Genomic DNA, 27,412 nt, shown 5'->3' with positions numbered 1-27,412 from the left:
ACTCATTGATCATTTACCTACATGTTGCTGTTGTTGATATACTGCGAACTTCAAACAATGAGAGAGGGGGAGGAAGGGAAAGCGGGGAGAAAGAGAGTTGGAAACGTTCCTGTTCTCTGAATTATTATTATTCTATTCACCATTTATTGGCATGTGTCAAAATGTGACAGCATCATTGCAGCTTGCACACATCAGTTTCATTCATGCAAATAATCAAACAATAAAATGGATAAAAAAAAATCAAAATGCATTTTAGGATCAGTCGACATCAAAAACGCTCTCGACCAACTTGATCATCTATTGACCGATTCGGGTTCGTTGAGGGCAGCAGACATTTTATGGCACTGGGCGCAGCCATGAGGTGTCTCAGCCGACCCCCCCCCCCCGCCCCCCTTGCTCTCCCCCACCCCCCGGGCAACATGTTTATCGCGCACTTGTAACAGAGGTTCACGCACTAAGCAAGCATTCGCGCACTCAGTACGAGACGCCCATTGGCTAAAGCAACCATGCATCAGTTTTTCATTCTGCGCGCGTGTTAATGTAGGGAGAGAGGTGGGGAGTGGGAAGGGGGGGGGGGGGGTCGGCTAAGACACCGCGTAATGGCGCTGCCCATGCCAAAAATACACATAACGCGTTACAGAATCGGTCAATAGAGGGCAAGGGAATTTATTATCAACCTGTACATCTGGGAACGTGTAACTTTGACAAATTAGGAATTTGCAAAATTTCTGCTTACATACCATTAGTTTCTTTATTATCCTCGTACCATGCTATCACGGATTTGTGCAGAGTTCCCATCTATAAAGATGGTAGCACGTGAAGAGTTTGTTCGCAAAAATCGATAAGTCCATTTTTGAAGATTTTGAAGTACGGTCTCTGTCATAAAGCACAAAATCATACCTTTTAAATGATATATCGGTCAATACATATAAAGATAAATTTTTGAAGTTATGGTCAAAAGAAGCAAAAATTTTCTTATTATTCTCTCTGTTTTTCTTGACCTTTAATCGCAAATATCTCCATTTGGCAAATATGGACTTATCGGTTTTTGCAAACAAACTCTTCACGTGGAATTAAAAACGAATAAGAATTTTTTTACTTGATGGTCTGATTGTACCAAAACTATCCACACAGGATTTCACTAAATTTCTGCATTCTCTTTTCCCTACACTTAGCATGTCAGAAATAATTCCAAACTGGAAACAGCATCAGGATTAGGAAGAAGGACTATAAATCCTTCTTCTTCCGTGCATCATCCTGTTCGAGTGGTATAGGAAACATCGAGGCTGTCAGTTCATGCTGGGAGAAATCTTGGTTTATCACAAAGGGCGAGCTCGAAGTTGCGTATCCTTATTCACAAATAATTATTATAGGTCCCCTTTGCGTAAAGATAAAAATATATTGTCTTAGCTGTTATGATTTTTATAAATTATTCATAACCAAAAATTGTTTATAATTTGTAAAAATTTCAATAATACTAAAAATAAAATATTTCTTTAAAGAAGTGAAACAACTTTTATTAAGTTTTGAAGCTGGATTTCGCGCGAGTCACTGACGTGAAAACGCGCGCTTCTGGCACGCATTCATGCGTACGACGAAAGCCAACATACACAGCGACAGCACACATAACTTGAATTTGATATCGCCGGCGTTTACCCCATGCTTTTGCCCGCGCTGCTCCGCCCGTGAGACGTGACGGTTCGCTATTACAGCGTGTGCCAGATTCGCCATAGTAGGTCACAGCGAGTCGTCGCCGGCGCCGCATGTATGCATTGTACATACATGAGGAGCACACACATGGTCGATGTTGTTGCACACACGGAGGCGCTATCATATCATAAACATCTCTTTGTGCTTGTGAACGGTAGACGAGATTTGACAGTTTCTTATCTTTCCGCGCCGATCATATGGTAGATATTCTCATTTCCGAAGGGATTTGTGCAGAGCCGTTACATCAGCCTCCCAAAATGCCGAACATCAAAGTTTTTAGTGGTTCTTCTCACCAGGATTTGGCCCAGAAAATTGCAAGTCGTTTGGGCTACGACCTTGGCAAAGTTGTCACAAAGAAATTCAGCAATCAGGAAACTTGGTAAGTTCTTCAGGTTTGCCAATGTTTTATTTTCATCTTTCTTGTACTGTAGTTAGATCTGTGTAAATCCATCAAGCTTGGTAAGCTTATTCTGATACTGATACTACTTAGTGATAGATTCTAAAATAAATTTAAATTTACTTCTTATTCTATCTCCGTCATGATTAACATGAACCATGTTTGTTGAGCTTGAGTTGAGTGACTATCCCCATCAATCATCAGCTGACTCTAGTCTTTCATGGCAATATTCATCACTTCATGGTCATGTCAGTTTTCATGGTCATGTTTATTGTTGAAAATGAAATTGTTAGTAAATGTTTCATTGACTATAAACGTGTACCAACCATGCCAACAAGAGAAGAAGTTCATTAGAGATTATCAAGTTTGAATGATTTTCATGCAGGACATGGATTTGTTGGAATTTAACTTGTTCCATAAATATTTTACTCTAGTTTGGCACTTCATCAAGGAGCATGTGAACCCCATATATGTTATTAATACCCCACATTTGACATAACTACATGCAGCCGCTGTCGCGAAGCGGCTGCACGGCTAAGTAATACCCTCTTGTAGACGTAATTTTCAGCAGTGGGTGTACGTTTCCTTCATGAATATTGTAGAAAACTATAAGGAATCCCCATGGTCTATGATATTCATTCAATAATCGGTACGTGATTTAAAAAAAAAAATTATGTCAAAAACCCATCGAAATCTGTGATTAAAATCAGGTCTGTAAGCATCCATATTGCTGCACTCCTCATCTTCTGCGTGTTATTTGAATGGCAATCACTCTCGTATACTACAAAGTAGCGAGTCGGAAAAATTTGTATGACCTAGTCGCCCCGACTAGGTCATGACCTTGTCGGAGCGAAGTGATGCAGCAAAGGTCAGATCATGAGAGCAGCACGTGCGGAAATACATGTACGTAGCAGACGACAAGCTTTATGCACTTGTCAATGTAATGACTCACCCCACTACCCCCGGACATGGGTGCGTCATTTCCTCGTTTGGTCCGTCAAATTTGTGACCCAGGTGTTCGTCATTTTACCAGCTTTGTCCGTCAAATTTTTGACCGAGGGGTGCGTCAAAATCCCATCATTGTCGGTCAAAATTTTGACCGAGGGGTGCGTCATGGTACGTCACTTGGCTATGGAAAATAACACGCATTATTTTGAACCGAGGGGTGCGTCATGGTACGTTACTTGGCTATGGAAAACTGCACGCATTTTTGCACGCTACCGCACCGGATACACGTACCGCGAGTGAAATTACAGTGAGCGCTTTCCCGCGGCAAGTGAAAATCAAAGTCGGGAAGCGTTTTGGAATAAGAGGAAAAAATGCTTGCCAGAATCTGGCAAACAAAGAATTTAAAAGCCACCCTTTCTCCTTAGATTTTCCCTCCAACAAACTCATGAAATCATGCATACTCAATCTCAAACCAGGGACTGTTCAGCGATGTAACAACTTAGTTCAATCTTTCCTGTCGAAACGGCAGCAGAAGAACTGCCTGCCGCATGCTATTCTCTGCTCGCGGGATAGCCCGACCAGCTGGCCAGACGCGCGCGCGACGCTGTGCGAATCTCTACGTACCGCGACTAGGCTGTAGTTACGCAGTACTCGAGCGGGAATATGAATGCCGTGGCGTGGTACTGGTGTGTACCTACCTGCGCTGCAGCAGTATGCATCCACCGCACTAGCAATGGCCGCGCACGCACAGCGCATTCTGCACACATGTGATTGGGTGTGATTGTCATGTATGGATTGCATGCACAGAATACACATGTACATACTACTGTTCGGAATATCGTAGCAGCAGCGTGATGTGCGGTGAATGACAATACGGTGCTTACATGGTAAGGGAAACTTGCCGAAACTTTTACAAATTACGTGTTAGAACCAAAAGAAAATGAAATTGCTTGAATAAAACGTATGCAAAAATCGTTTCAGTATTTACGGGGGTGCGTCAAATGTACCGAGGATGTCCGTCACAAAAGTGACCGAGGTGTGCGTCACTTTCAACGTGTTGTCCGTCAAAAAAGTGACTGTGGTGTTCGTCACTTGCAGCGTTATGTCCGTCAAAAAAGTGACTGTGGTGTCCGTCAAAAACCCCGTGTGGTCAGTCAAAAAATGACCATGACGCACCCATGTCCGGGGGTAGTGGGGTGCGTCATTACATTGACAAGTGCATTACGTAACACACAAAACGCACGGGCGTACGTAAAATGTTACCATGGTGCTTCCGGTTGAGTGTTTGGGTAGTTCGTTGATTTTGTGAATCATCGCACAATCTACTCCGAAAAATTCAACAATAAGGTCTGGATACCAACAAAACCCCAAATTCAACTCAACCATCAGCAAAATATGATGTAGGTGAGTGGTAAAAATCATCTTACTGTTAAAATCAAACAAAATAAAAGACATTTTATGTGATTTTGCAGTCAAAAGCGACGATCGTTTACAACGTTTAAACACTAGTATATGTCAAGACTCGCACAGTGGTCTGGTCAGGCTACCCCACATCACTGGTCTCTGTCTGTGTCCCTGTATGTTCGCTAATGAATCGACCTACGACCACCAAACTCACACCACGGGTAGAACAATTTACATAACCTAAAAATGCCGGTCAAGTTCAAATACTGTAGAGCCTCAGCCTAAACGTCCATATTTTTGTGTGATTAATTTTTCACGCTAAGAGGTTCAAAAACATATTTGCAGGTTCTGAACATGTGAACATTCCTTGTTTTACAGCACATATTATGGGTGAAGTCTGACAACCTCAAAAGTCAAAATGTCAATGAAATTTCCCTGATTTTTAAAGCGTCATGTATTGTGTGCTCTCGATACAATGTAACTTTCCACTTCTTTTGAGCTATGACCATAAAACTTACAGCACAGGTACATCACCTAAAGATGCTGGTCACATCTGAATATTGGTGAAGTCAGACAAGGTCAGAGGTCAAAAGTTCAATGAACTTACATTGAAAAACACTATGATCTCAAACTGCAGCATACAATTTGCATGCAGGCGAGACATCGCTTGTTGTTTGCCTTGTTTGTCTGTTTGTTTTCATTTATCATACTGACCACTTTGTTAGCTTGCAAGAAAAATGTTTCTACTTTAATGTCTTATTTGGTTTGTTGTATAATAGAATCTAGATCTAATCCTTATGAAATACTTCAACTTGTTTTTTCTTAAATTTTGTTGAATTTCAGAATTGCATATGTTTAATTGACAAACTGCATCAAAGAATCATTGTTTGTGTCAAATTACATTGTAAATAATATCTAGTTAACTTATGTTTTTGCAACAACAACAAAAGTCCCCAAACCTAACCTCCATGTATTACAAACTGTACATTTTAGACCTTTGTATACATTGTACCAAGAGTCACAAATCAGGTGCAAGAATCACACCTTGGACGTCTTTCTAATGCTCACAGTAATACATCAACATGTACTGTACTGTACATGCCTTTCTCCACACCTCACAAAAAGAAGTAAACAAACACTAACAACCTTTTGAGACAATATCATTTTTAAAATCAGAAGCCAAAAAGTCAGAGCCAAAAATTATATTAAGAGTGCACCAGATCACATGGTGACAGTCAACATCACACGCACCATTCAGTGACGCAAAACAGCAAGAAAGCTTAGATACAGTTGTACATTACCGCCAAAATTTTTATGCAGAATCATTAAGCACCAACTTTATTTCTTAGTCTTGAGCATCATGAGTCTTCTTTCTGTGGAAGCTTCACACCGGGTGGGTTTCCTCAAACGAATCATACATGTATGCATTTATTTGCATACCGGTTCCTATTTATGACAACATGATTTATAGTTCAAAAAGGCTTTAAAGCTCCCAATGGGGGTGGTGGGGGGGGGGGGGCACACCACCCCACACTCAATTGCTTCACTCCCCCAGCGCCTCTGACATGTCAAAAATATTTCATGCCTACATGTAGCTTTTCTGTTACCTCCTAGTTTCCTTTCTGCATTTTTGAAACTGCCTTCAAGGTGTATTCAAACTGCTAAGGTGTCCCAAACTCAATTGTCTTCTTGACCTGGGCAACTAAAATTATCATTGGGCAAGTAAACTGAATGGGCACTTACATGAAAAAAAAAAATTGATATGGAGCATTTGTTTGAATGCCCATTCAGGCATGTAGAAGTAATGTGTATCTTTTTTTTAATACCCTGTATGTTAGTCAACCAGCTCACAGGAGCAGATGCAGAGACTTCAACTCTCCCGTTTTCGACGGGAGATCTCCCGCCGAAAAACCCATATTTGCAAAATCTCCTGTTCTCCCGCTTGAGATTTAATTTCTCCCGCCCTGGCTCTGTGTCTCCCGTTGGAAAGGATTTCTTACTTATTGCTATCGTATGTTGAAAAAATAAGCCTTAGTTAGCACCAGAGAGCATCTAGAACCTATAGGATCTTCGCGCTTCGCACACATCAACTTGGAGTCTGCCGTTTTCTAGGGGTTTCGGGCTGGAGAATCTCCAGATCAGAAGGTGCTTGGGGTTGGAGTCTGTGCAGATGCTTTTACCATACACACCTTTGCCCCTTACAACTTGGAGCCACAACATGGTTCCATGACATTTGCTCTTGCGACAATTGCTCCCATGAAATATCTGCATGCTAAAACAAACAAATTCTACCCACAAACATACAATTGTAACCCTAACCATCACATCAAACTATATCTAAAACCCTATCACAACCCTAACCCCAACTCTTAAGTCCATGGAGAAAATAAGACTGGAGCAATTGTTGTTGGAGTTAATGTCATGCCACCAACTTACACGAGTGCTACTACTACTGATAAAATATTAGTATTTACTGTGCTTTTCACCTTTCAGTGTGGAGATTGGTGAGAGTGTACGTGGGGAGGATGTCTACATCGTCCAAAGCGGCTGTGGCGACATCAACGACAACCTGATGGAAATGTTGATCATGATCAACGCCTGCAAGATTGCCTCCTCCTCTCGAGTCACAGCAGTTATCCCTCTCTTTCCCTACGCCCGCCAGGACAAGAAGGACAAGGTTGGTCGCTTTGAGTTACAATTCATTTTTTTTTTCCAATTCAAAATACATCATTCCAATCAGATCAGTCAAAATACAGGAATACATATTTATTTCCAAGATATTTTCACTCTTCTAGCGTTTATAATGAAAGAGCGCCTGACTTAAACCTCTTTCAGAAAGCAGTGGGAATAATGTTACCCTTAACATAAGTTGAGGGTGTGTATACTTTTCAAGAAAAAAAAAAAAGAATTGTTAAAACCTTTCTTTATATCGTTACTTCATACATGACATCACAGATTGTAGTACTTAGTCTTCTCATCCTGTATGGCCGTTAACAACCAAAACTGTAAAAATTCTTCACTTTTGAACAAATTGTTTGATTTTCCTCAAACTTTCACTGATATGCTCTGCTACATGAAATGTTAATGCACTCTCTCAATTCACAGGTATGTTTGGTTTTCATTTCCCTTTAAAAGCTATGTTATGAGGCACACAAGTATCCATTGTAGGGGCAGTTCCCTGGGTGGGCAGGTTTTGAAATACATTAAAACTTGAAATATTCGCAGCATGAAATTTTTGCATATTGTGGCTGACGGCCTTTTTCGTGGACAAGAACTTTGGTGAATCTTGGCTTCTTGTAAAATTTTTCGAAAATTTCATGAACATGAAAATTTTTGGTTTTACAGTAAGATTGTAGTGATGAAGTACAATTCTAGAACAGACAATGGAGATAATTGATATTATGTATTGTATGTACAATGTATGTGTGACTGGAAGCTATCAGAGTGTGAATGCTAACTTTTGAGAACAAAAGCGTGTTTGAACTCCTAGACAGAAAACTGACTTACATTCGTACATGTTGCGAAGATTGAAAGTTGACAAAGGAAAAAGCCTGCTCTCCTTCTTCTGCATGGCTGGGGGAAAAATGTAATAAATTCATGGAACGTGAATGATTATGGACAATGTCAGAACTTCTCTTGACTTTCCGAAATTCAGCTCTCCCCTCTGGAATTCTAAACAGTAGATATCTTCACTGTTGGGTAACCTTGATTATGTCAGGGCTATATGTGATGAAAGAATGTGTTCTGATCATAGATGTTTTTCAATTAGAGAGTGCTGTCTATAGGCAGCAACAAAGTATGGTGAGTGATGACGCCAAGAGATGAAAAATGTGTCATCACCGAGACAGGTACACGGAGGACTGTCTGTCAGCCTTTGAAGTAGATGCACAGACACCAATGTGGTGTCATGATTGGTCGTCTGATAATCAGAGGGCGACAGTGATGTACGAGTGGTTTTATGTGTTTGTTTCGGACGACAGAGTGCAAGGGGATGCTAGTTACCTGTAGCCCTTCTCTCTCAGTATAGCAGAGGTGTGACGCAAGTACATGAAGCAAGTTCCTCATTTGTGCAAGCTACAATAACAATATATGATGTATGAAAGGTCTTAAAGGCACAGTTTGAAATTATGTTGCTCAGTTTTGATAGTTGCTTGCTGAGCTGTATATCATGAAATTAATGTTGATTAAGAAACATTCAAATATACATAGTTTTGACAAGTAAGCTGTCACCACAGAGATAACTTTGGACAGATATCACCATGCCAGCAAACCATTTTCCAAAAGATTTGTGACATATTGCTATTGGAAAATTTTCACTTTATTGAAGCATTTGATAATGATTTTGATTTGTTTTCATAGCTTCATGTTCACACGAGGAACACCAGTATTAAGTAGAACAGTACAGCTCAGATTTGTAAAATTAAAAGCATTGTTGGGTTATGCCCTGGATAGAAGACAGATGATGTCAATTCCTTCATCCTTCACCTTTTTCATATGTGATATCAAGCCTCAAATTTTGCCTGTTTTAGGGACAGGCAATTTTTGGTTTTAGGGGCACTCTCTCTCTAAATTCTTTAAGGGCAGCAAGGAAAAGTTGCAGTAAGCATGGTAATTTTGAGAGAGGCATTGCGGCAAGTAGATAGGGCATTGCGGCAAATTGTTTTTTGCCTCCCGGGTAATTCGAGGCCTGTGATATATACAAATCTTTTTATCATTTTGTAGGTTTGGAAATATATAAGTTAAAAAAACAAAGTTTTGTCATTCAATCCAGTATTGCAAATGTTGAAATGGCTGAGAGTGAAAAGGAAATGATCTGAAAAAAAAAATATTGTAAATCACTATCATGTGGTATCATAAAGGGGTTAATAAATATAAACTGAGTAAAGAGATGACATACAAGGGAACTCATCCTGACAGAACTCTGTTACAGTATTTGTGTTTTTATGATGCATCACATGAAACTTATACCTTCTTCTGATCTCATTATTACTCTCCTAAATCTGTGTTGGTAATCAGAGCCGGGCACCAATCTCAGCCAAGCTGGTGGCCAACATGCTGTCAGTGGCTGGAGCTGACCACATCATCACAATGGACCTTCACGCATCACAAATCCAGGTGAGATTGAAAGAGGGGGGAGGGAAAGCTTGAGCCAGGGACAGGGAGGAACAACAATAAGGATTACGGACAGGTATGGGGTGTAGGGACAAGGACATATGATGGAGATGACCAGGATCGGGAACAGCAACAGGGACCGGGAAAGGACCCCTGACAGGGGAGGTTCCATAAAACTAACAGGTGAAATACAAGAATGTTGACTGTAGAGGGACAGTGGATTGACTAGAGAGGGGCAAGACAGGGACAGAAGAATGGCATTGACAAGAGAGGGAAAAGGCAGGGACAGGAGAGGGACAAGGCATTGGTAAGAGTGGGACAAGACAGGGACAGGAGGAGGACAGGGCATTGATGAGAGAGGGACAAGACAGGGGAAGGCAGGGACAAGGCATTGGTAAGAGAGGGACAAGGCATTGGTAAGAGAGGGACAAGACGGGAAGTCAGGGACAAGGCATCGGTAAGAGAGGGACAAGACAGGGGAAGGCAGGGACAAGGCATTGGTAAGAGTGGGGCAAGACAGGGACAGGAGAAGGACAGGACATTGATAAGAGAGGGACAAGACAGGGACAGGAGAGGAACAAGGTAGGGACAGGAGGACAGGGCATTAATAAGACAAGGAAAAGACCGAGATAAAGAATGAACAAATAAAGAAAGGAGCCTGGATGTAGAAATGGATGTGCTTTTTGCCGTCAACAACAAATACAATATTGTGCTTGTTTTTAAGCCAAGTAACATCTCCTCTCACCTTCAGATAGAACTTGCTTAATTTGTCAAGTATCAATTATTTCCATCAAATTTCTCATTTGCAGTCACATTGCAACTTATTGTTGGTCATGTTTGTTTTTGAAATATTGAAAAATCCTTCATTTCCATTAGTCAATTCCATGCAGCCAATGCTATCTAATTTGACTATTTTGCATACTTGTTCCAAGAGGCTTGTTTCGGCTTTCCTATTCTTATACTGTATATTCCTGTAGTGTTTACTACTTTAAACACCATTTTACATTTTATTAACAGAAACTTTTTAATATTCCCATAATGTCACGCTAGTATCATATGCAAGAAACAGAATACCAGTGTGGGCTGTGAGTGTTGACAGAACTGCACACTGAAGGCTGACAATCCAGACGAATGCCATACTCTGTGCTGCATCACTCACAAGATACTTGGGTCCAAATGAAGCTTGTTACCTGTGTTTTACTGTGGCTAAATGGGGAAACGCAAGTGGAAAATCTAATGGCCCTGCAAATGAGATATACCAGTAACTAAAGTGAGGTGGACAAGGAGAAAACCATTAGGAATGCTTTCTACAGTGGGATGCAGTCCACCTTGTGTTATTGGAGAGCCAATCTACAGTGTAGATTACTGTGTACACCATACAATGTATATTTCACAAGGTTTTATTTTGGTGAATTTCTTGAGCTGGGTACTAAATGCAAAGTTAGCAACACAGTAAAATATTAACTCTGATCCCAACATGACTGCACCATGCACGCATACATAATTTCTCTGTTCATTACTGTACTCCATGATCGCAAACTTAACCACTTGCAAAATTGTTGGGATGTCCAGATTCGCAAAAACTTAGAGCGGTTACACACGGTCAAAAATTCGTCATTTGAATGATGATTCCAGTGAAAAATAATTCTAATGACAAATTTTTAGCACGTGTGGAAGCAAATTAGAATCACGAATGCTAATTACAATCACGAATTCAAATTCTAGTCTGGAGGTGAATTCCAGTGAAGTTTCACTCGAATTACGGTGCGAAATTTGCGTGTGTAATGCTTGACCTCCAAAACATCTTTTGAGGGGCGGAGCTTACGTGACCTTTCAAGCACTTCCGTAGATAATACGCGTGCCGCATGCATGCACTCGATCGTACGTTTTGATTGACAAGTCACCAAGGATTACGTAGCGCCTTAGCTCGAGAATTTGAATTCTAATCACAGTTTTCGAGCGAGCGTGTGTAAGGTCCGATAATTCTAAAGACGAATTGCAATCATCATTACAATGATGATTCAAGTTACACATTTTCTCTCGTGTGTAACCGATCTATGACTCACTAAATGTATGGCATATGCAGTATCTACAGTTATGTGGTATGTTTTGCAGTATGTAATCTTAAAGCCTCCCCCAAATGGCAAATCAGACCTTGAAATCTGAACATTGCTGGAGGGTTTTTTCCGACAATTAAAGTCATCATCTATTATACAAATGATGCACAGGATAGAGTGCGTTAGTGAAGGTGCGGCGCACTCGAGAGTATTGACAATGGTGCAACATGCACGAGGCGCAATAATCCTGTGCATCATTTGTTTTATAAAATGGGTCTATGAGTTATTTTTCACTTCTACCTTTATAAAGCTCAGAAGTCAAACGTCGACCAAATTCAAGATGAACAGTGAAGGGAAGTGAAGACTAAACACCAACTCATGTACAAGTTCCAATGTCATTGTGTTGTGGAAATGCACCTCAAGCTCACAGTTGTGGCAATGGAAGTGAGGTGTACGAACATGAGGCGAGTTCTGTCTTACGGAGACTCCGAGTCTGAGAACTGTGAATAGAAATTGACATTTCCTCTGACTCTGTTCCATGATCATGACGATTATGTTCTTCACCTGCAACAGTAGATCTAACACTATACTGTACTGCATACCTGATTGTCTGAATACTACTAACAGTAGATCTAACACTGTAAGTAACGTTACTGTAGAATCTACTGACTACTTAACTATACACAGCCCAGTCGCTGTACGTAGATATGTGGCTGTTTTCGCGTAGCGTAGTAACAGCGTCTGGTCGGGCTACTAACTACTGTACTGGACTGCATACCTGATTGTCTGAATACTACGTTTGCTGTACGACGTACCGTCCTCCTTTCTTGATTGACAGTAGCTGATCCAAATTTTCACGGGAAATATCCGTCAATGAAGTCTTGGTAAACCCAATTTCACAATTATCCTCGTCATTCAACAGTTCAAACTGTGCCTGCAACGGATCTGAGCTGGAGGCAGCCATTTTTTCGTTCGTTTTGCTGGCAATCGATTTCGCGATATCAACCTTTGCATATAAGCATTGCATGCAATTCAAAGGAGCCGCGCGCACAGACGATCGGCAATTTACCATAGGATAACACACGCAGTGCAATGGTACTAAAGTAAACAACGCCTACGTGACTCATTTCAGCGCTTCCTATTGGCTACATTCTTGAACCCATTTTATAATATCTTCTAGCCTTACTTGATAGGTTAGTCAGACTATGTTGCCAATGGCACATTCCTGTGTTTTTTGTTGTATTCATTTTTGCACCATTGATAACAATCCAATAACATGTACAGCACAGCCTTTGCACCTCATGTGTGCAGTGTGAAACCAAATTTTATTCCATGCTGCTTTCCTCAGGCACATATCATAGTTGTCAGGAAATTTCGCTTTCAAGAGCAGTTTTAGCATTTTATTGCACCCACACACACACACACACACACACACACACAAATGTTTCAATTTGCGCTGAAAATATCATTCCCTTCTTTGAATGTATGTAAATTGTATGCCATTTGATTACCGCAAACTTTTCTCCAACTGGAGTAGAACTAGCTGGTATTGATTGATCTATGTGATATTGCATCATGCTTTATTCTTTCGACCTGCACTGCCTAGAGCTAGAAGTGTTTTGAACAAAGTACAAATATGCCTTCTATTATTCTATGCTGTTGCATCAGAACTTGAGCTGTTCATCTGAAGCACAAATTAAATTTTATACATAATTGCAAGATCATCTGGCAGCTTGTCGCTTGAATTCTCTTCTTGTAATATTTTAGTAAACGTACATTGCTACCATATTGCTCCTCACCAGATCAATGCTAAATGGAGTTCTCTGTTAATAAAAAAAAAGGAAAAAAATCAGATGACAAATAAATGTAAATGCATTTTGTACTTTTTTTATGTTGGATGCTAAAGATAAAACACTATATAGTATTTGCTAAACATCTGCAATCCTTTTTGACAGCTGGCCTCACTTAAACAACAGAGAGCACGCAGATGTCTGTCTGGGCAATATTTCTCTCTGATTTTCCCCCTTGCTACACAAGGAGGGGCACACGCAACCTTATACCACACACCTCTGTCTGGCAATTTTATTTGCTTTGAGCTATTTGTGAATAAGTTTCAGAGCATTAATGTACCACAATAAATGGCAAATGCTTTCTGACAAGAATGTGGATTTCACGATGGTACTGTACATGTATAGATGACTATCGGTTTGAGAACTGTCCTAGAAGATAACTTTGTGAGAGTAAAAACAAAAGAAAAGGTCTAGAGTACAGAGACTATGAGACATTTTGGCTGGTGGTCTGCACATGAGCTAGATGTAGCAGTCACATGGCTTGCCAATATTATCACATGTTATGTTTGAATGCTGCAAGTACCTGGTGTACATTTGCTCACGATCTGTTTTTTGTGACGTGTTATGCACTTCAGGGGTTGGGATGGATTTTGAAAAATGAATGCACACTTACTGGTGTTCAGTGGAGGGCTGTGCTGGAGAAGATGTCAACGTAAAACAAACATTCCCTTTATACTGCTAAATGTAAATTGTTCTGTAGGAATGAATGCGAGAGGTGATTCACATCTGTATAGATGTGTTTATTATTTTTTTTTATTTGCTTTACATTGGTTTCATCGAAATATAAATGATTTCAGATTTCTTATTTTGTCTATAAATTCAGGGGCAGTGGTGTGACTTCATAGTCCTGGGCCCCATTTTATCAAAAGATATAATCGATAATAAATTTCACCATATAGGCTGCCATAGACTTACCATAGAAATAAACTATAATCAATTATAACTCTTCATAAAACAGGGCACTGGACGTACCAGTATCAGCTTGCTATTGTAAAACTGTCAGTCCTTTTAAAATGAGGCCCAGTGTCTGAGGGAAAATAAAATGACAGTTTCTCCCAGTATACATTGAGTACGCTTCCTGATAAGCTGCTTTAACAAGATGCTTTTGATGGAGTTTGTTAAAGTGTTAAAGAAGGCTAAATGACACTTTGACTGGTTACTGATAGTATCAGATTAATTGCGATGCCAAACTTCCTTAATAGTGTCCCAGGCCAGGATTGAGTCAATACAGTATGACCCTCATGTCAACTGTGCCATTACAGGCCTGACTTTTTGATTGGAACACCGCAGGAACACTGCCTAAGTGCAGTAAAGATGTATGTGAAATGCGCCTAATGTGTTCTTTTCGCTACACAGTGGGACTACAGCCCTTCTTAATTAGGTCACATTTTGACTTGAAAACACTACTCGTCCCTCAAGAATGTCTCAAAATAATGACAAAACTAGACACAAAAACTAGACACAAGAGGCGAGAAATTCAATTTCCGTGGTTATGATGGCTATTTTCTGACATATTCCAGATAGAAGGCTTCTGCTTGCCGCAGTAAAGAGTAAATACTTGCCAACTGGCAGTGGGACACAGTTTGTGGGACTACACAGTGTGGCCTGCAGTGTCGTGCCCATCGTCGTGTGATGCTTCATTCTCACGTGTTGTTCATTTCATTTAGTGAAGAAAAAAAGACTCATATTTTGCATACATGGTAACAACTTTTCTCTCTTTAGCTCCCTCTTCAAATGACTTTGTGTGTGTGTGTGTGTGTGTGTGTGTCTGTGTTTGTGTGTGTCTTTTTTGTTTGTTTATGTGTGTTTGTTTATGTTAGGCAAGATTGAAAGGAGCCATAAGTTTCTGAATGAGGTTAAAAAAGCACTAAAGTTTAATATGTAAGGAAGAAGAAAACAGTGCTCCATTAAATGGTAGAATATTAGGAGTTCCCTCACTGAAAGGATCAGCATTTTAATACATTAGAGTGCATATTTTATGTTTTCCATTTATATTCTGAAGACCACATCCTTCGGAAATTACTTGGTAACACAGCTATCATAATTTGAATGTAAGCAGGGAGGTTTTGATTCATGTCACTCTTTTAGGCAATGTTTTTAATACCCATCTTTGATTCCTGTAATATTATTAGTTATCCCCTGCTTGTTCACGAAATACGGGCAAATATCTACGGTCTGGTGCCATATTCCATGAGGCCGAAGGCCGAATGGAATATGGCACCAGACCGTAGATATTTCCCGTATTTCGTAAGAACAAGCAGGGGGTAACGATTTTATCTTTTAGTGTAAGTGCTAACCTTCTTCTCGCTGATTTCCCCTCGTGAGTGATGTTGAAATCGCCGGCTGTCAGCCATGACCATGTTGACTTAGGCCTATGGGCAATTCCACGGTAACTAGGACACAGGTGCCAAAAATTCAAAATGATATTTGTTTCAAACACCATACATTTTCAGACAGTACTTGAGTTGAAGTTTTAAGAATCATTATGTTTTTCAATAAAAGCGGCCATTTTGATTTTCAAAATGGCTGCCAAAATATGCCTATAACTCAATGGTGAAAAGAGTGTATTGTCGCATAACTTACTCTCTGTATATCCACTTTATTAGTACTCTAAACAACAATCTTTCATATGTATGCAGTTACCAGAGAAGTCTTTTACCACACGATAGAAAAAAAAGCTGGTAGCTTTAAAGAATTTGATAAAAACTATTAATTACTTTGATAATGATGGATGTAACGTCAGTTACCAAAAACAAGGAATTTTTAAGTTTATTCATCAAAGGAAGTGAGCTGTATGATGTAACTTGGGATTTCTAATGTATGCCCATATGCCTTTATTTTAATACCAGAAATAAGGATACTTGGCATACTGGAGAGTCAAAATGAACACTACAAAATGTGTAACGTCAGTTACCGAAATGTCATACACGAGTATGTAACGTCAGTTACCATGACAGTAATTATAACTGAGGCAAATTTTTTTACTTTTGGCCATTTCAATACATCTGGAAGTCAACTTACAACAAAGAGCAGCAATCCCTTTCATAGGAAATGATGTCATTACTATGGTATGTCCATGGATATTTTTTTTTAAATTTTATTTCTAAATTCATTTATTCATTCATTTACCATGATTATCTCTTTTTTTTTGGGGGGGGGGGGCTTGAGCTTTCGATTTTTGATTCAGCACAAGTTTAAGGTTAAATCATCTGGAAGTTTAGTTTGCCACATGCAGTATATGCACTCAAATTAGTACATTCCCAGTCCTACGCGATGATAAAGCTACCAAAGTTTGTAGGCCTAATCAGTGACATGATTGCATGTTAACCACATTTTCTAAAAAAAAAAAAAAAAAAAAAAAAAAAACTTCTGCACAGCTGTATACCAACAGTTTAACAATCTTCACCAATGTCTGCTTTTGCTGGCATTTTTCTTTTTTTTTCAGGAAGCTTAGTCAAGTTTCTACCTCAAGGCAAATGCACAAACAGATATTTCTTCTCTTGCACTTAAATATGTGGTGTAGTTAACATGGCTCATCTTGTATTATGGTACGTAAGGCATGTACTCATTGTTTGAAACTTAACACTGATGTTGCTCAAAGTGAGAGAGGATTATAGGGTTTGAAAAAAAAAAATTCATACAGTGTGTATTTGTTGATTACTTTATTCTATTCATGCAGGGACATTTTGTAATACAACACATAATAATTATGAACAGGAAGAGTTTTTTATATTGATTTTAGTATTCTTTCGTTGCAAAGTCCGATTTCTTGGTATCTCGAATGTATTTGCAAGCCGTGATATATCAGTGAAAAGGAAAAGAAAAACAGTTAAATTACTTCAAGCTAGGAATAAAACAATAATGCTCTTTTGACCAAAAAAGCATTTATTTTTCTTCTTCACAGAGAAATATTAAAAGTGTGACACTTTTCATTTAAATCAATTGATGGAGATCATCAGGAGTAAAATAAAGAAAAGAAGGAGAAATATATCACAATTGATTTCATACATATTTATGCATATTTATGAGTTGATACATGTTTTTTCCTCATGACCTGGAAGATATTTTGATATTTTTTTCAAGCACAAAAGTATCCATGTTTTGTGTAGTACTACAAGGTATTATGGGTGGAGCACTCTATGTAGATAAAAACTTTCCTGTTCATTAAAAAACAAACAAACAAACAAACAAAAAAGCCCTTAGTCATGTCAATATATTTATACTTGGAACTGCTTAATCTATTAATGGCTCTGTGTAATCATAAATGTTGAATAAAAATTAAATCTTCAGACAAATGTCAAGAAATATCCTCTTGTGCATTTACATTATTTTTACCCAACTGTGCTATGGCATGGGGGGGGGGGTGCCCCCTAAGGGCCCACCCAATATCATTTGTGTCTTTAGATTTTGATTTAATTTGTTGCTGTAGTTGCCTGGGATTGTCACTGGTACATTGCAGCAGTATAATAACCCGTTAAATAAATTAGTTCTCTGTAAACCCCACGGCAAAGTATGTGTAACGTCAGTTACGTAACGTCAGTTACTGACATGTTTACCTTTAAGTTTTCATAGAACACAAAGAAAATGGACTACTGTTTCATTTCATTGTGTATTTATGACTGATGAACCAAGGTATGACTCCATATCAACCAAATCATTCTGAATGGTCAGAATTATGAAATATCACATAGCTATTCCCAATCATGATTTTGCATGTGTAAACCCTATGGCAAATGTAAGCGTAACGTCAGTTACGTAACGTCAGTTACCGTCATGCCTTCACTGAAATTGGCATGGTGGTAAAAGGAGACAACTAAAGTGCACATTATTTTGCACACCTGTTCCTAAGAACCTAGGTGTATTGCCATATTAAACACATAAAGGCTAAAAGTCAGGGACATGAGATATTTCCATTTACATCTACACCATAATTTCCCATGTCCTTTTTCCGTAACGTCAGTTACCGACACATTTTCACTTGCTATGTGATAAGAAATGCAGTTTGAGAGAAAAACTTTCCACCTATTTCTTCATTCTCATGAACTTATTCATCAATGCTAATTGCAAGCCCAAGGTGCTTTCATTCACAAAACTACAAGGTAAACAATTTCATGAAAATCCTTACGTGTAACGTCAGTTACCGTGGAATTGCCCCTATACGTTACGTCTCGCGAGCTGATTACTGCATGCGATGCGCGCATGTACGTACACGCCATAAGATACTGCAGTGCAGTAGCCAGATAGATATAAGTTGCTGTTGTTTATCAAGCGTCTAGTGGTCTCAGGTTATGTGCGCAATACGCTTGAGGACCGTGCGCTGTCCATTTGTTTTGTACAGGATTAGCGCGCACTTTCCTATAAGCGTCTTTGGTACACGCGCAGCTGGCTGTGTAATACAGTATCATGACGTCATATCCACGTAATACGGGATATATTAAGTGGTTAATTGACCAATGAGATTACAGAATTCACGATCACTAAAAGATAATGTCCTTGATTCGGCTACGCAGTGCTGGCATCTTCTGTGAAGGGAGCCAATGGTGTACAGTTCTTTGAAGGTTCCCATGCTCTTACACTTTGCTGGTCTGTCTCGTTTTTATCACTCCAGGGGTTCTTTGACATCCCCGTGGACAATCTGTACGCAGAACCGGCAGTTCTGAAATGGATTAAGGAGAACATCCCGGAGTGGGGGAACAGTATCATCGTCTCACCGGATGCAGGTGGTGCAAAAAGGTAAAAGAAGAAGTTAAGGTATCTCCAGAGACCATAGAACAAGTCTTGTCCATTGATTCAAATGGTGATGAAGTTTGATTACCGGTAGATATTTTGCCTCCAAGCCCTCCATTTCATAAGTAGGCTTATCTCCTAGTCTGACATCTCACCCATGAAAACCAGTGAGAGCATTTTCAGCTATCTGTCAATAGAAAAAAAGAAAATCTTGGTATTTCATCCACCTCAGAATTCCTCAGTCAGAGTCTTATCTGATGAAACATGTTCATAAATTCATGGACACATGTTTATTCACACTATACATTTATCCATCATGTTTAATTGTGTTTAGTAAATTATAAACATCTCCCTGGGTTCATTAAAATGACACAAGAAGATAAATACATTTTGGGGAAGAGCAAATTGTCAAGTTTAACACTTGTACCTCTTTTAGAAAATATCTGCTTGAGAAGAGTCAGTTACCTGGATAGTGTGTAGAAGGAATAAAATTTGAATTTATGTTTGCATTCTACATTGAGGCCCTCAGGAGCAGGGGGGGGGGGGTGTTTGTCTTTGACCCTGCTTTTGTCAGAAGCATGGCCCCAAGACAATGTTCCAAAGATCAAAAGCACTGTTAAGATAGAGACAATCTTCTTTTTCTTGACAATCTTCTTTTTGCTTGACTCCACTAGGGTGACATCCATCGCAGACAGACTCAACGTGGAGTTTGCCCTCATCCACAAGGAGCGCAAGAAGGCCAACGAAGTCGCCTCCATGGTCCTTGTCGGCGACGTCAAGGACCGCGTGGCCATCCTGGTCGATGACATGGCAGACACATGTGGCACAATCTGTCACGCAGCCGAGAAGTAAGCTGTGACAGATATGTCTATTGGGAATAGCAGGAGTATCTTCCCATTGCAAGCACCGCACAGTGTGATGATAATGTTCCTTTTATTTTTTCTTCCCCCTCATTTTGATTTGAAACCATGTACTAAGTGAGCCTTAACGATATCATTTGGACCTATTGAAGGATACCACAGCCTAAACACACACACACACACATACACACTACAGCAGAGTATGCATTGTGATACAGGTGACTGCATCACAGTCACCTTTGGGATTGTCTTAGGGACTGGCAGTATTCTTCCGTTCTATCAAAATTTGTTATAGTGGAATGGAATAACACACCATAGACTTTAGTGATAACAGTTTTGGGACCTGAATTTTTATTTTGTTGCAACAAGATTTGTTGTAACCATGTTTTATGTGAGCACCTCTACTGCAGAATTAGTCATGGCTGTGAGAAAGACAAACAGTAGCAACCGCAGCAGACATCAGATTGGAGAAAACCTACTTCTAGCACAAAACTGCTAAAAGCAATTCATTCACTCTACAGAATTAAATGTGAGGGCGACTGTTTCATCAGTAAATACCTTGTGGAGGATTTTAAACTATCCAGTATATTAATAAATATTCTTTCGTGTTTAACCTCCAAAAATAAAAAGTAATCGGTTGGGACAACACAAATATCAACAAATGTAAACAAAGGAATTAATTGAATAATCGATTATGTTCTTTTATTATGAAAACAATAAAATATCAGATTCTCCAGTGGATTTTTAAACCTGAACTTGAAATTATATATGTTTGTAAACAATGACAAAAATTGAGTACTTAATAATTGTATTAAGATTCAAAATAAATCTAATAAAAATAAGAGACCACGTTTTACACTCTCTGAGAACTTCAATATAAACTCATCTAATTAAAACCTTACATAGATCACTTTACACTGTAGGAATGCTCTAATAATAACCCCTAAAAATAAAGCAATTGAATGTTAATCTTTTATAATTGAAAATATTATTAAATAGATCTATATATGAACGGGTGGCCAGGAGAGATCAGGCTCTGATGAGAAATAAATGTCCTTGGAATAACTACGTTGCAGATAGGAGACAGTGCGCGGCGATAAACGGTAGCGATCCGGTAACGATGCAACAGGTAGCGATGCAACAGTTGAAATAGCGATAGTGATGTAACAGTTCCAAAGAAAACAAGATAGTGATGAGGGAGAGTTCAGAAATAGTCAGGAAACGATGAGATGAGATTAGATGAGATGAGATGATATCAGATGAGGTGAGGTGAGATGAGATGTTGCAGAAGAGATGAGATGAGATGTTCGCAGAAGAGATGAGATGAAATGAGATGTTGCCAGACAGATCAAAGAAATCGCGCGATGATGAACAACAAAGTCCGAAATGAAAGTGTCTCTGAAGGAAAAACGGTGGCAAGCTCTCTCCGTAATAAGATCAAAGAAATCGCGTGATGATGAACAACAAAGTCCGAAATGTAAGTGTCTCTGAAGGAAAAAAAACGGTGGCAAGCTCTCTCCACAATAAATAAAAATATCGGGAAATTATAGGATCATCTCCTGCCTTGAATATTGACCAGTAAGTAAGTAAGTAAGTAAGTAAGTGAGTGAGTGTGTGTATATGAAACAAGATATCTATCTCTTTCTTAAAAAAATGTCCGCAAGACAATGCGTTAATAGAATCTCACGTCTTAGCAACGACATAACAATACTAAAACTTGAGCGCAATGCGCTCAGACAACGCACAAAGAGGCACGCCTCAAATAGCGCAGCGCTCATTATTACTTAATAATAGAATGCGCATAAAACTTAAATACAGGTACATACGTCATAATACCTGTGGCTAAATCACGGACAAAAATAAGAACATGCTACAACCTCAACTTAGAACTCAACAGAATTGGCCAAACCCTGTGGTGTGAAGTCATGTGAGTGGTAACACACTTTTCTCCAGGTTGGTAAATACCCAAAATCTTGGATGTGTCTTATACTGTAAAAGTAAATTTTGCTAATTACGGGCAACCAGAAACTAGTGCAAAAATAAAAGCACACGAATATGTTTTCTTGTTATAATGTTCCACTAATTGATGTCTTAAGTTCACAAAATTAAAAACACCTGAAATTCATCTTACTCGGCCGAGCACCCAAAAAAAAAAAAAAAAAAAAAAAATTGCTAGTGCTAAAATATCCACTTTTACATTATTCAAGCACAAGTTCCCAACCTGCTGGTCTGGTCTCAGTGTTAAGCTCCTGTGAAATTTGTGAGTGAAAAGAGTGTGGTGAATGGAGTCCAGTACTTCAGAGCCTTTTTCTGTGAGGCAGGCTGTGAGCAAATGTGATGTTTACAAGCTGCTAAGGGCAGGCAGTAAGAAAAACACAGTTATCGATTTCCAACAGTTGTAGGCAAGCAGGCAAAAAACAAACAAACAAGCAAACAGACAAACAAATAGAAAAAAGAAACCCAAAAAACTGTACACTGAAAGTGTGAAATGACAAACTGCCAGCTGCCAACATGTTTTTGTTGAGCCCACCAGAGGTGAGGGGAGACCAAGGGATTGCCTGCGGCGTCTGTTACGCTACAAAAACTTGAATAACTCTCTACAGAAGACTTCAATGTCAATCAAACTTGGAGGGAAGAGTGGTTATATAAAGTTACACATTTAAAGGTGCATGGTCCCGGTGTTTTAGTCAAATGCGTAGGCGGGTGCACGGCGCAAGTTTCCTATAGAGACCTACGCTATCGACTCCTCTTTGGCGCTTACGCTGTGGCCCACTTCCCCGAGTCCAAAGAAGTCCGATTCACTGTAGTCAGTGGTCCGATCACAGTTCGGCTCATGATTCGGCTGAGGGGGATGACAGCTTTAGCAAACTTCTTTTGTGATGTCATAATAACAAGCACATAAGCACGCACCCTGGCATTACTACAGGATCACAGTTCGGCTCATGATTCGGCTGAGGGGGATGACAGCTTTAGCAAACTTCTTTTGTGATGTCATAATAACAAGCACATAAGCACGCACCCTGGCATTACTACAGGATCACAGTTCGGCTCATGATTCGGCTAAGGGGGATGACAGCTTTAGCAAACTTCTTTTGTGATGTCATAATAACAAGCACATAAGCACGCACCCTGGCATTACTACAGGCTGCGCGATGCGCAGAGAAAACTTAGCTAACACCTACGCACTTTACTCTTGATGACAGCTCAACTTCGGTAATCTTCGTGTCAATGCTAACGGTGATCGGCAGTATCATCAACAGCGCCCTCTACACTACCGGGACTATGCACCTTTAACCAAACATGAAGGTCATCTCAAGGTCAAAGGTCACAGGCAGGGGTCAATGAACTTTAGGGCCCAATGTTAACCCGTTCCATACTGAATTCTGAAATCCCCATAGACTTAATACACAGACCACCAGGTTCCCGTACGGAACAGGTTAAGTTTTCACGGCGCGTTTCGATTATGGCTCATAACTTTTGATCCCTTTGGCCGTTTGTGGCCAAACTTGGATGGTAGATGTCCCTTGGGGAGTTGAAGGTCACCATAAGGTCAGAGGTCACAGACGGGGGTCAACAAACTTTTAGGGCCCAATGTTAAGTTTTTTTGGCGCTTTTCGATTACGGCTCATAACTTTTGATCCCTATGTCCGTTCGTGACCAAACTTGGAAGGTAGATGTCCCTTGGGGAGTGGAAGTTCATCACAAGGTCAAAGGTCACAGACAGGGGTCAACAAACTTTTAGGGCCCAATGTTAAGTTTTTACAGCGCGTTTCGATTATGGCTCCTAACTTTTGATCCCTATGTCCGTTTGTAACCAAACTTGGCTGGTAAATGTCCCTTAGGAAGTTGAAGGTCACCACAAGGTCAAAGGTCATAGGTGGGGTTAATAAACTTCCGGGAGTTAGAATATTCAAATTTTTGTTTTAGTCCAAGTTAGGATTGCACAATATACATGAAAGCAACTTTATTTGAAATACATATGATATTATGGTATAATTTTTGTACCTACCATGAAATTGATTCATGCGACTTTTGGGTAGTGTGTGATGCACAGCCTTGTGTGGAAAATTTGAATGTGACGTATCTATGTTTAAAGGGTAACCAAGCATCTCCACCTTTGCTTTGCCCTCCAGGTTAAAGGACGCCGGTGCCATCAAGGTATATGCAATCCTGACCCACGGCATCTTTTCGGGCCCCGCCATCTCGCGCATCAACAACGCCTGCTTTGAGAAGGTCGTCGTCACGAATACCATTCCCCAGGAAGACAAGTGTAAACAGAGCAGCAAGATTGCAGTGAGTGTTGCAGGGATGTGGTTTCAGTCCTGGGCTGTAACCAAGCGAGCTTCTTTGTTTTATGTCCCATTTAGAATAAATGCTGAAATATGGCTCAATAAGTCGGTCCTTTGCCCGTTCAAGAAAGGAGATGATTTATTACGTGTAAATTTGTTGTGGTTTAAGGTTTTCATACTTTTTCACAGTGATGGAGTCATTGATGTTAGCATGTAGCCTAATTAATCTTCCTGCTATGTATAGTGGTATAGAGAATTACAGTTCTATGTTCCATTCCATTTCACTTCACATAACATTGCTGTCGTAGCCAACCTTGCTGCAGTAGCAGGTGTAATGATAATGGCGAGAATCATGCTTTCTGATTGTACATGTAATTGCTGAAAAAAGTCTCTATTCTGGCCAGATTTGCTGTCATAACATATGCTATGGAATGAGTGAGACCTTGGTTAAAATATGCCTATTGCCTTTGAGTAAACTCTGTTCATATGGTAATGTCAAGAGATTTTTTTGATGCTCATGCTTTGTTTGTTGTGTTGGGGGAAGCTATCAAGTATGTGTTCCACTCTTTGCCATTGAAAACTTACATTCAATGCCCCCTTGACCGAGATATTCTTCAATTCACGCCTCTTTGACCTTCTCTCTTTCCTCACAGGTCATCGACATTTCAATGATGCTCGCAGAAGCCATCCGCAGGACGCACAACGGCGAGTCGGTCTCGTATCTCTTCAGTCATGTGCCGCTTTAGTGGTGCACCGGCTTCTTATTAAGTTTCGATGTAAATAGATGAAAAGTACCAACCAGTTAAACCATCATTGTGTCTGTATGAAATATGTCCATGAATTATATTTTGTTCCAGTTGTATGGATGAGTTGACTTTGTGTTCATCCCAGCTGGCTGTATTTTACAGTTGTCATGAGCACAGTTTATTGTGCCGTAGAAAGGAAAAAACAAATGCTTAAGATGGCTGATAAAGGATATAAGCTGTAGTATCTGCAGTATCATATGCATTTCATTGCCCTGCATTGCTTTGAAATATTTAAATTTGATATTTTCTCAGAGCCAATTCTAGATACAGCTCCCTCAGGGTAGATAAAAACTAGACTCCTTCAACGACATTTTAGTAATGTTCTATGCTCCTTGAATTTGTGTTTCTTGCATCCACCATCGCCATCATCATCAGCATTTTTTAGACTTACCATTTACTTTCTTTGATTATTTATATCATTTTGTTGTGTAGCACAAGCCTTTCTAGAGGATTTTGGTGGGTGAATAGCACTTAGTATACTGTAGCTGAAAAGTTGACTGAAGTAATAGGCCTCCGTCTCAGAGGGTTTGTCTGTCTGTCTCTCTGTCCTAAGATCTTCTTATCATGATTTTGGTAGGAGAGTTAGACACAAATAGGCAATTATTTCAAAGAAAGGGCATTTCCTATGTAAAATTAGGTAAAAGGTCAGTCCTCAAGAAGGTGTAAGGTCATGATCAATACTATGGGCAGGGCAAAATGATTGTGTCAGAAGTTGGAGGCATCCGATCCCAGTCATCCAGGCACAAAAGTCATAATTGCAGTACCTGCTGTGTTCATATGTCTTTTTTGATATGTTTACATGTCAGATTTCCTTCTGAGGGTCATAAACATTCTTCATTATTTTTCTTTATAGTTTTATTCTTGAAGAAAGCCAGCAAATTTGCATAGAAATTGCATGGAGAATTTTTGTCCAACAGCAGGGTCACAGATATCCTTTTGATTGTGTAGTGATTTTGTAAATTATTAACACGTTTTATTCAGACACATGAAAAACTACTTGGCTCTTGCTTCTTTCTGCATGTGCTCATATTTGCCATCTGCGTACAAATTATCACATTGAGAAAAAAAAAAAATGATGAATTATGTTGAAAATGATGCAAAAACCTTGGAAGATCTTCAAAAAACTGAAAAAAAAAATTTTGATGTATTGGATGTTATCTGGTAGAGGCATCATTGCTAGCTGTTTGTAGGACAGTCAAAGTTTGATACAGTGGCTTCATTTCATACAAGTTGTGTTTTCTGTGAGCCTGCTGATTGCAAAAGCAAAATATGATAATATCATAATGATATCATTATGATAGCTCATACACAGTACTTCTGATATCCTTTTATCTGTCTTTTGTGTTTATGTTTAGCATCATGTTAAGGGGACTGTAAAGTCAAAAAATTACATCTCTTGAGAGGTTTGCCTGCTTGGAATACAACTTTTGTAAATCTGACAAAAGCGTCTGACATAGAAAGTACTTCGGCACTAGCTTTGCTGACACTGAAATCACCGCACAATGGGGTACCTTTCAGGTATGAGTGAACTACTGCTCAAAGCTATGACAAAAATTTACAGTCCCTTCAATGTATACATTCAACCGATTGGCTGTTCTCTTATGTGGATGTGCTATTTCTTTCCAAGAGTTGAACAGAACAAACAATATTTTGTCACGATCGGTGTGTTAGTGCAGTAGAGCACATTTAAAGTCCTCAGTAGGGCCTTAACACTCTGCAAGCACACAACAACTATGTTTTGACTTTACTCCTATAATTTGGTCACAATGTCCATTTGCCAACAGTATACAGTCAAGTGGAGTAATGTTTTATGTATGGGTAATGCAGATTGGCTAATGAGCATGTGATCGGAAGTTATTAATGTGGATCATAATAACATGTTATACTTAATTTCCGAGATTCTTGACTAGTGATATAAGAAAAGTGTCCACCCATATTCCAAAAATTTCTTTGAGAAACAAGCTTGAAATGCACCTTAGGGAATAATGAGAGCATGTTCAGTTGTGGGGGGAAAAAAATTAGGTGAAGGGTTGCATTGGCAAAGCAGCATTTATTTTTCTGTGAGGGATGAGTGAATGATATTTGTCTGAAATAATGTAGAGATCCAGAATATGTTGTTACTACAACTCTGTGTTAGGGTTGTTGGAATTTTTTTCTGGTTTTTATTTATTTATCTATTTATTTTTCTTTTTTTGCTAATCTGTGTGTTAAGAAAATGTAGCATGATGTCAAATTTTGTTTTTGTGTGTAGT

The 27,412-nt window shown here is 39.4% G+C and overlaps 1 protein-coding gene across 1 annotated transcript; it reads left to right on the top strand.

The window, feature by feature from the left end:
- The first annotated feature begins 1,704 nt into the window (after positions 1-1,704).
- On the top strand, positions 1,705-25,725 carry LOC139713350 (ribose-phosphate pyrophosphokinase 2). Its single transcript, XM_071625092.1, has 7 exons — positions 1,705-2,089; positions 6,953-7,136; positions 9,476-9,574; positions 19,087-19,211; positions 19,880-20,053; positions 24,199-24,358; positions 25,008-25,725. The coding sequence occupies exons 1-7, from the start codon at positions 1,908-1,910 to the stop codon at positions 25,098-25,100; spliced, it is 1,017 nt and encodes a 338-aa protein (XP_071481193.1). The 5' UTR covers positions 1,705-1,907; the 3' UTR covers positions 25,101-25,725.
- The last annotated feature ends 1,687 nt before the right edge of the window (positions 25,726-27,412 follow it).

Source organism: Diadema antillarum, unplaced genomic scaffold (assembly GCF_040938485.1).
Source record: "Diadema antillarum isolate AM-2024a unplaced genomic scaffold, OU_Dant_1.0 seq00001951_RagTag, whole genome shotgun sequence".
NCBI classification, from domain to species: domain Eukaryota; kingdom Metazoa; phylum Echinodermata; class Echinoidea; order Diadematoida; family Diadematidae; genus Diadema; species Diadema antillarum.
This window is presented reverse-complemented; position numbering and strand designations above follow the sequence as displayed.

Excerpts from the sequence above, each read along its gene's own strand:
- LOC139713350 (XM_071625092.1), top strand. The coding sequence starts at position 1,908 with ATGGTAGATATTCTCATTTCCGAAGGGATTTGTGCAGAGCCGTTACAT. Across the intron at positions 19,212-19,879 it reads GATGCAGGTGGTGCAAAAAG|GGTGACATCCATCGCAGACA; the intron begins GTAAAAGAAGAA and ends TGACTCCACTAG. Across the intron at positions 20,054-24,198 it reads ATCTGTCACGCAGCCGAGAA|GTTAAAGGACGCCGGTGCCA; the intron begins GTAAGCTGTGAC and ends TTTGCCCTCCAG.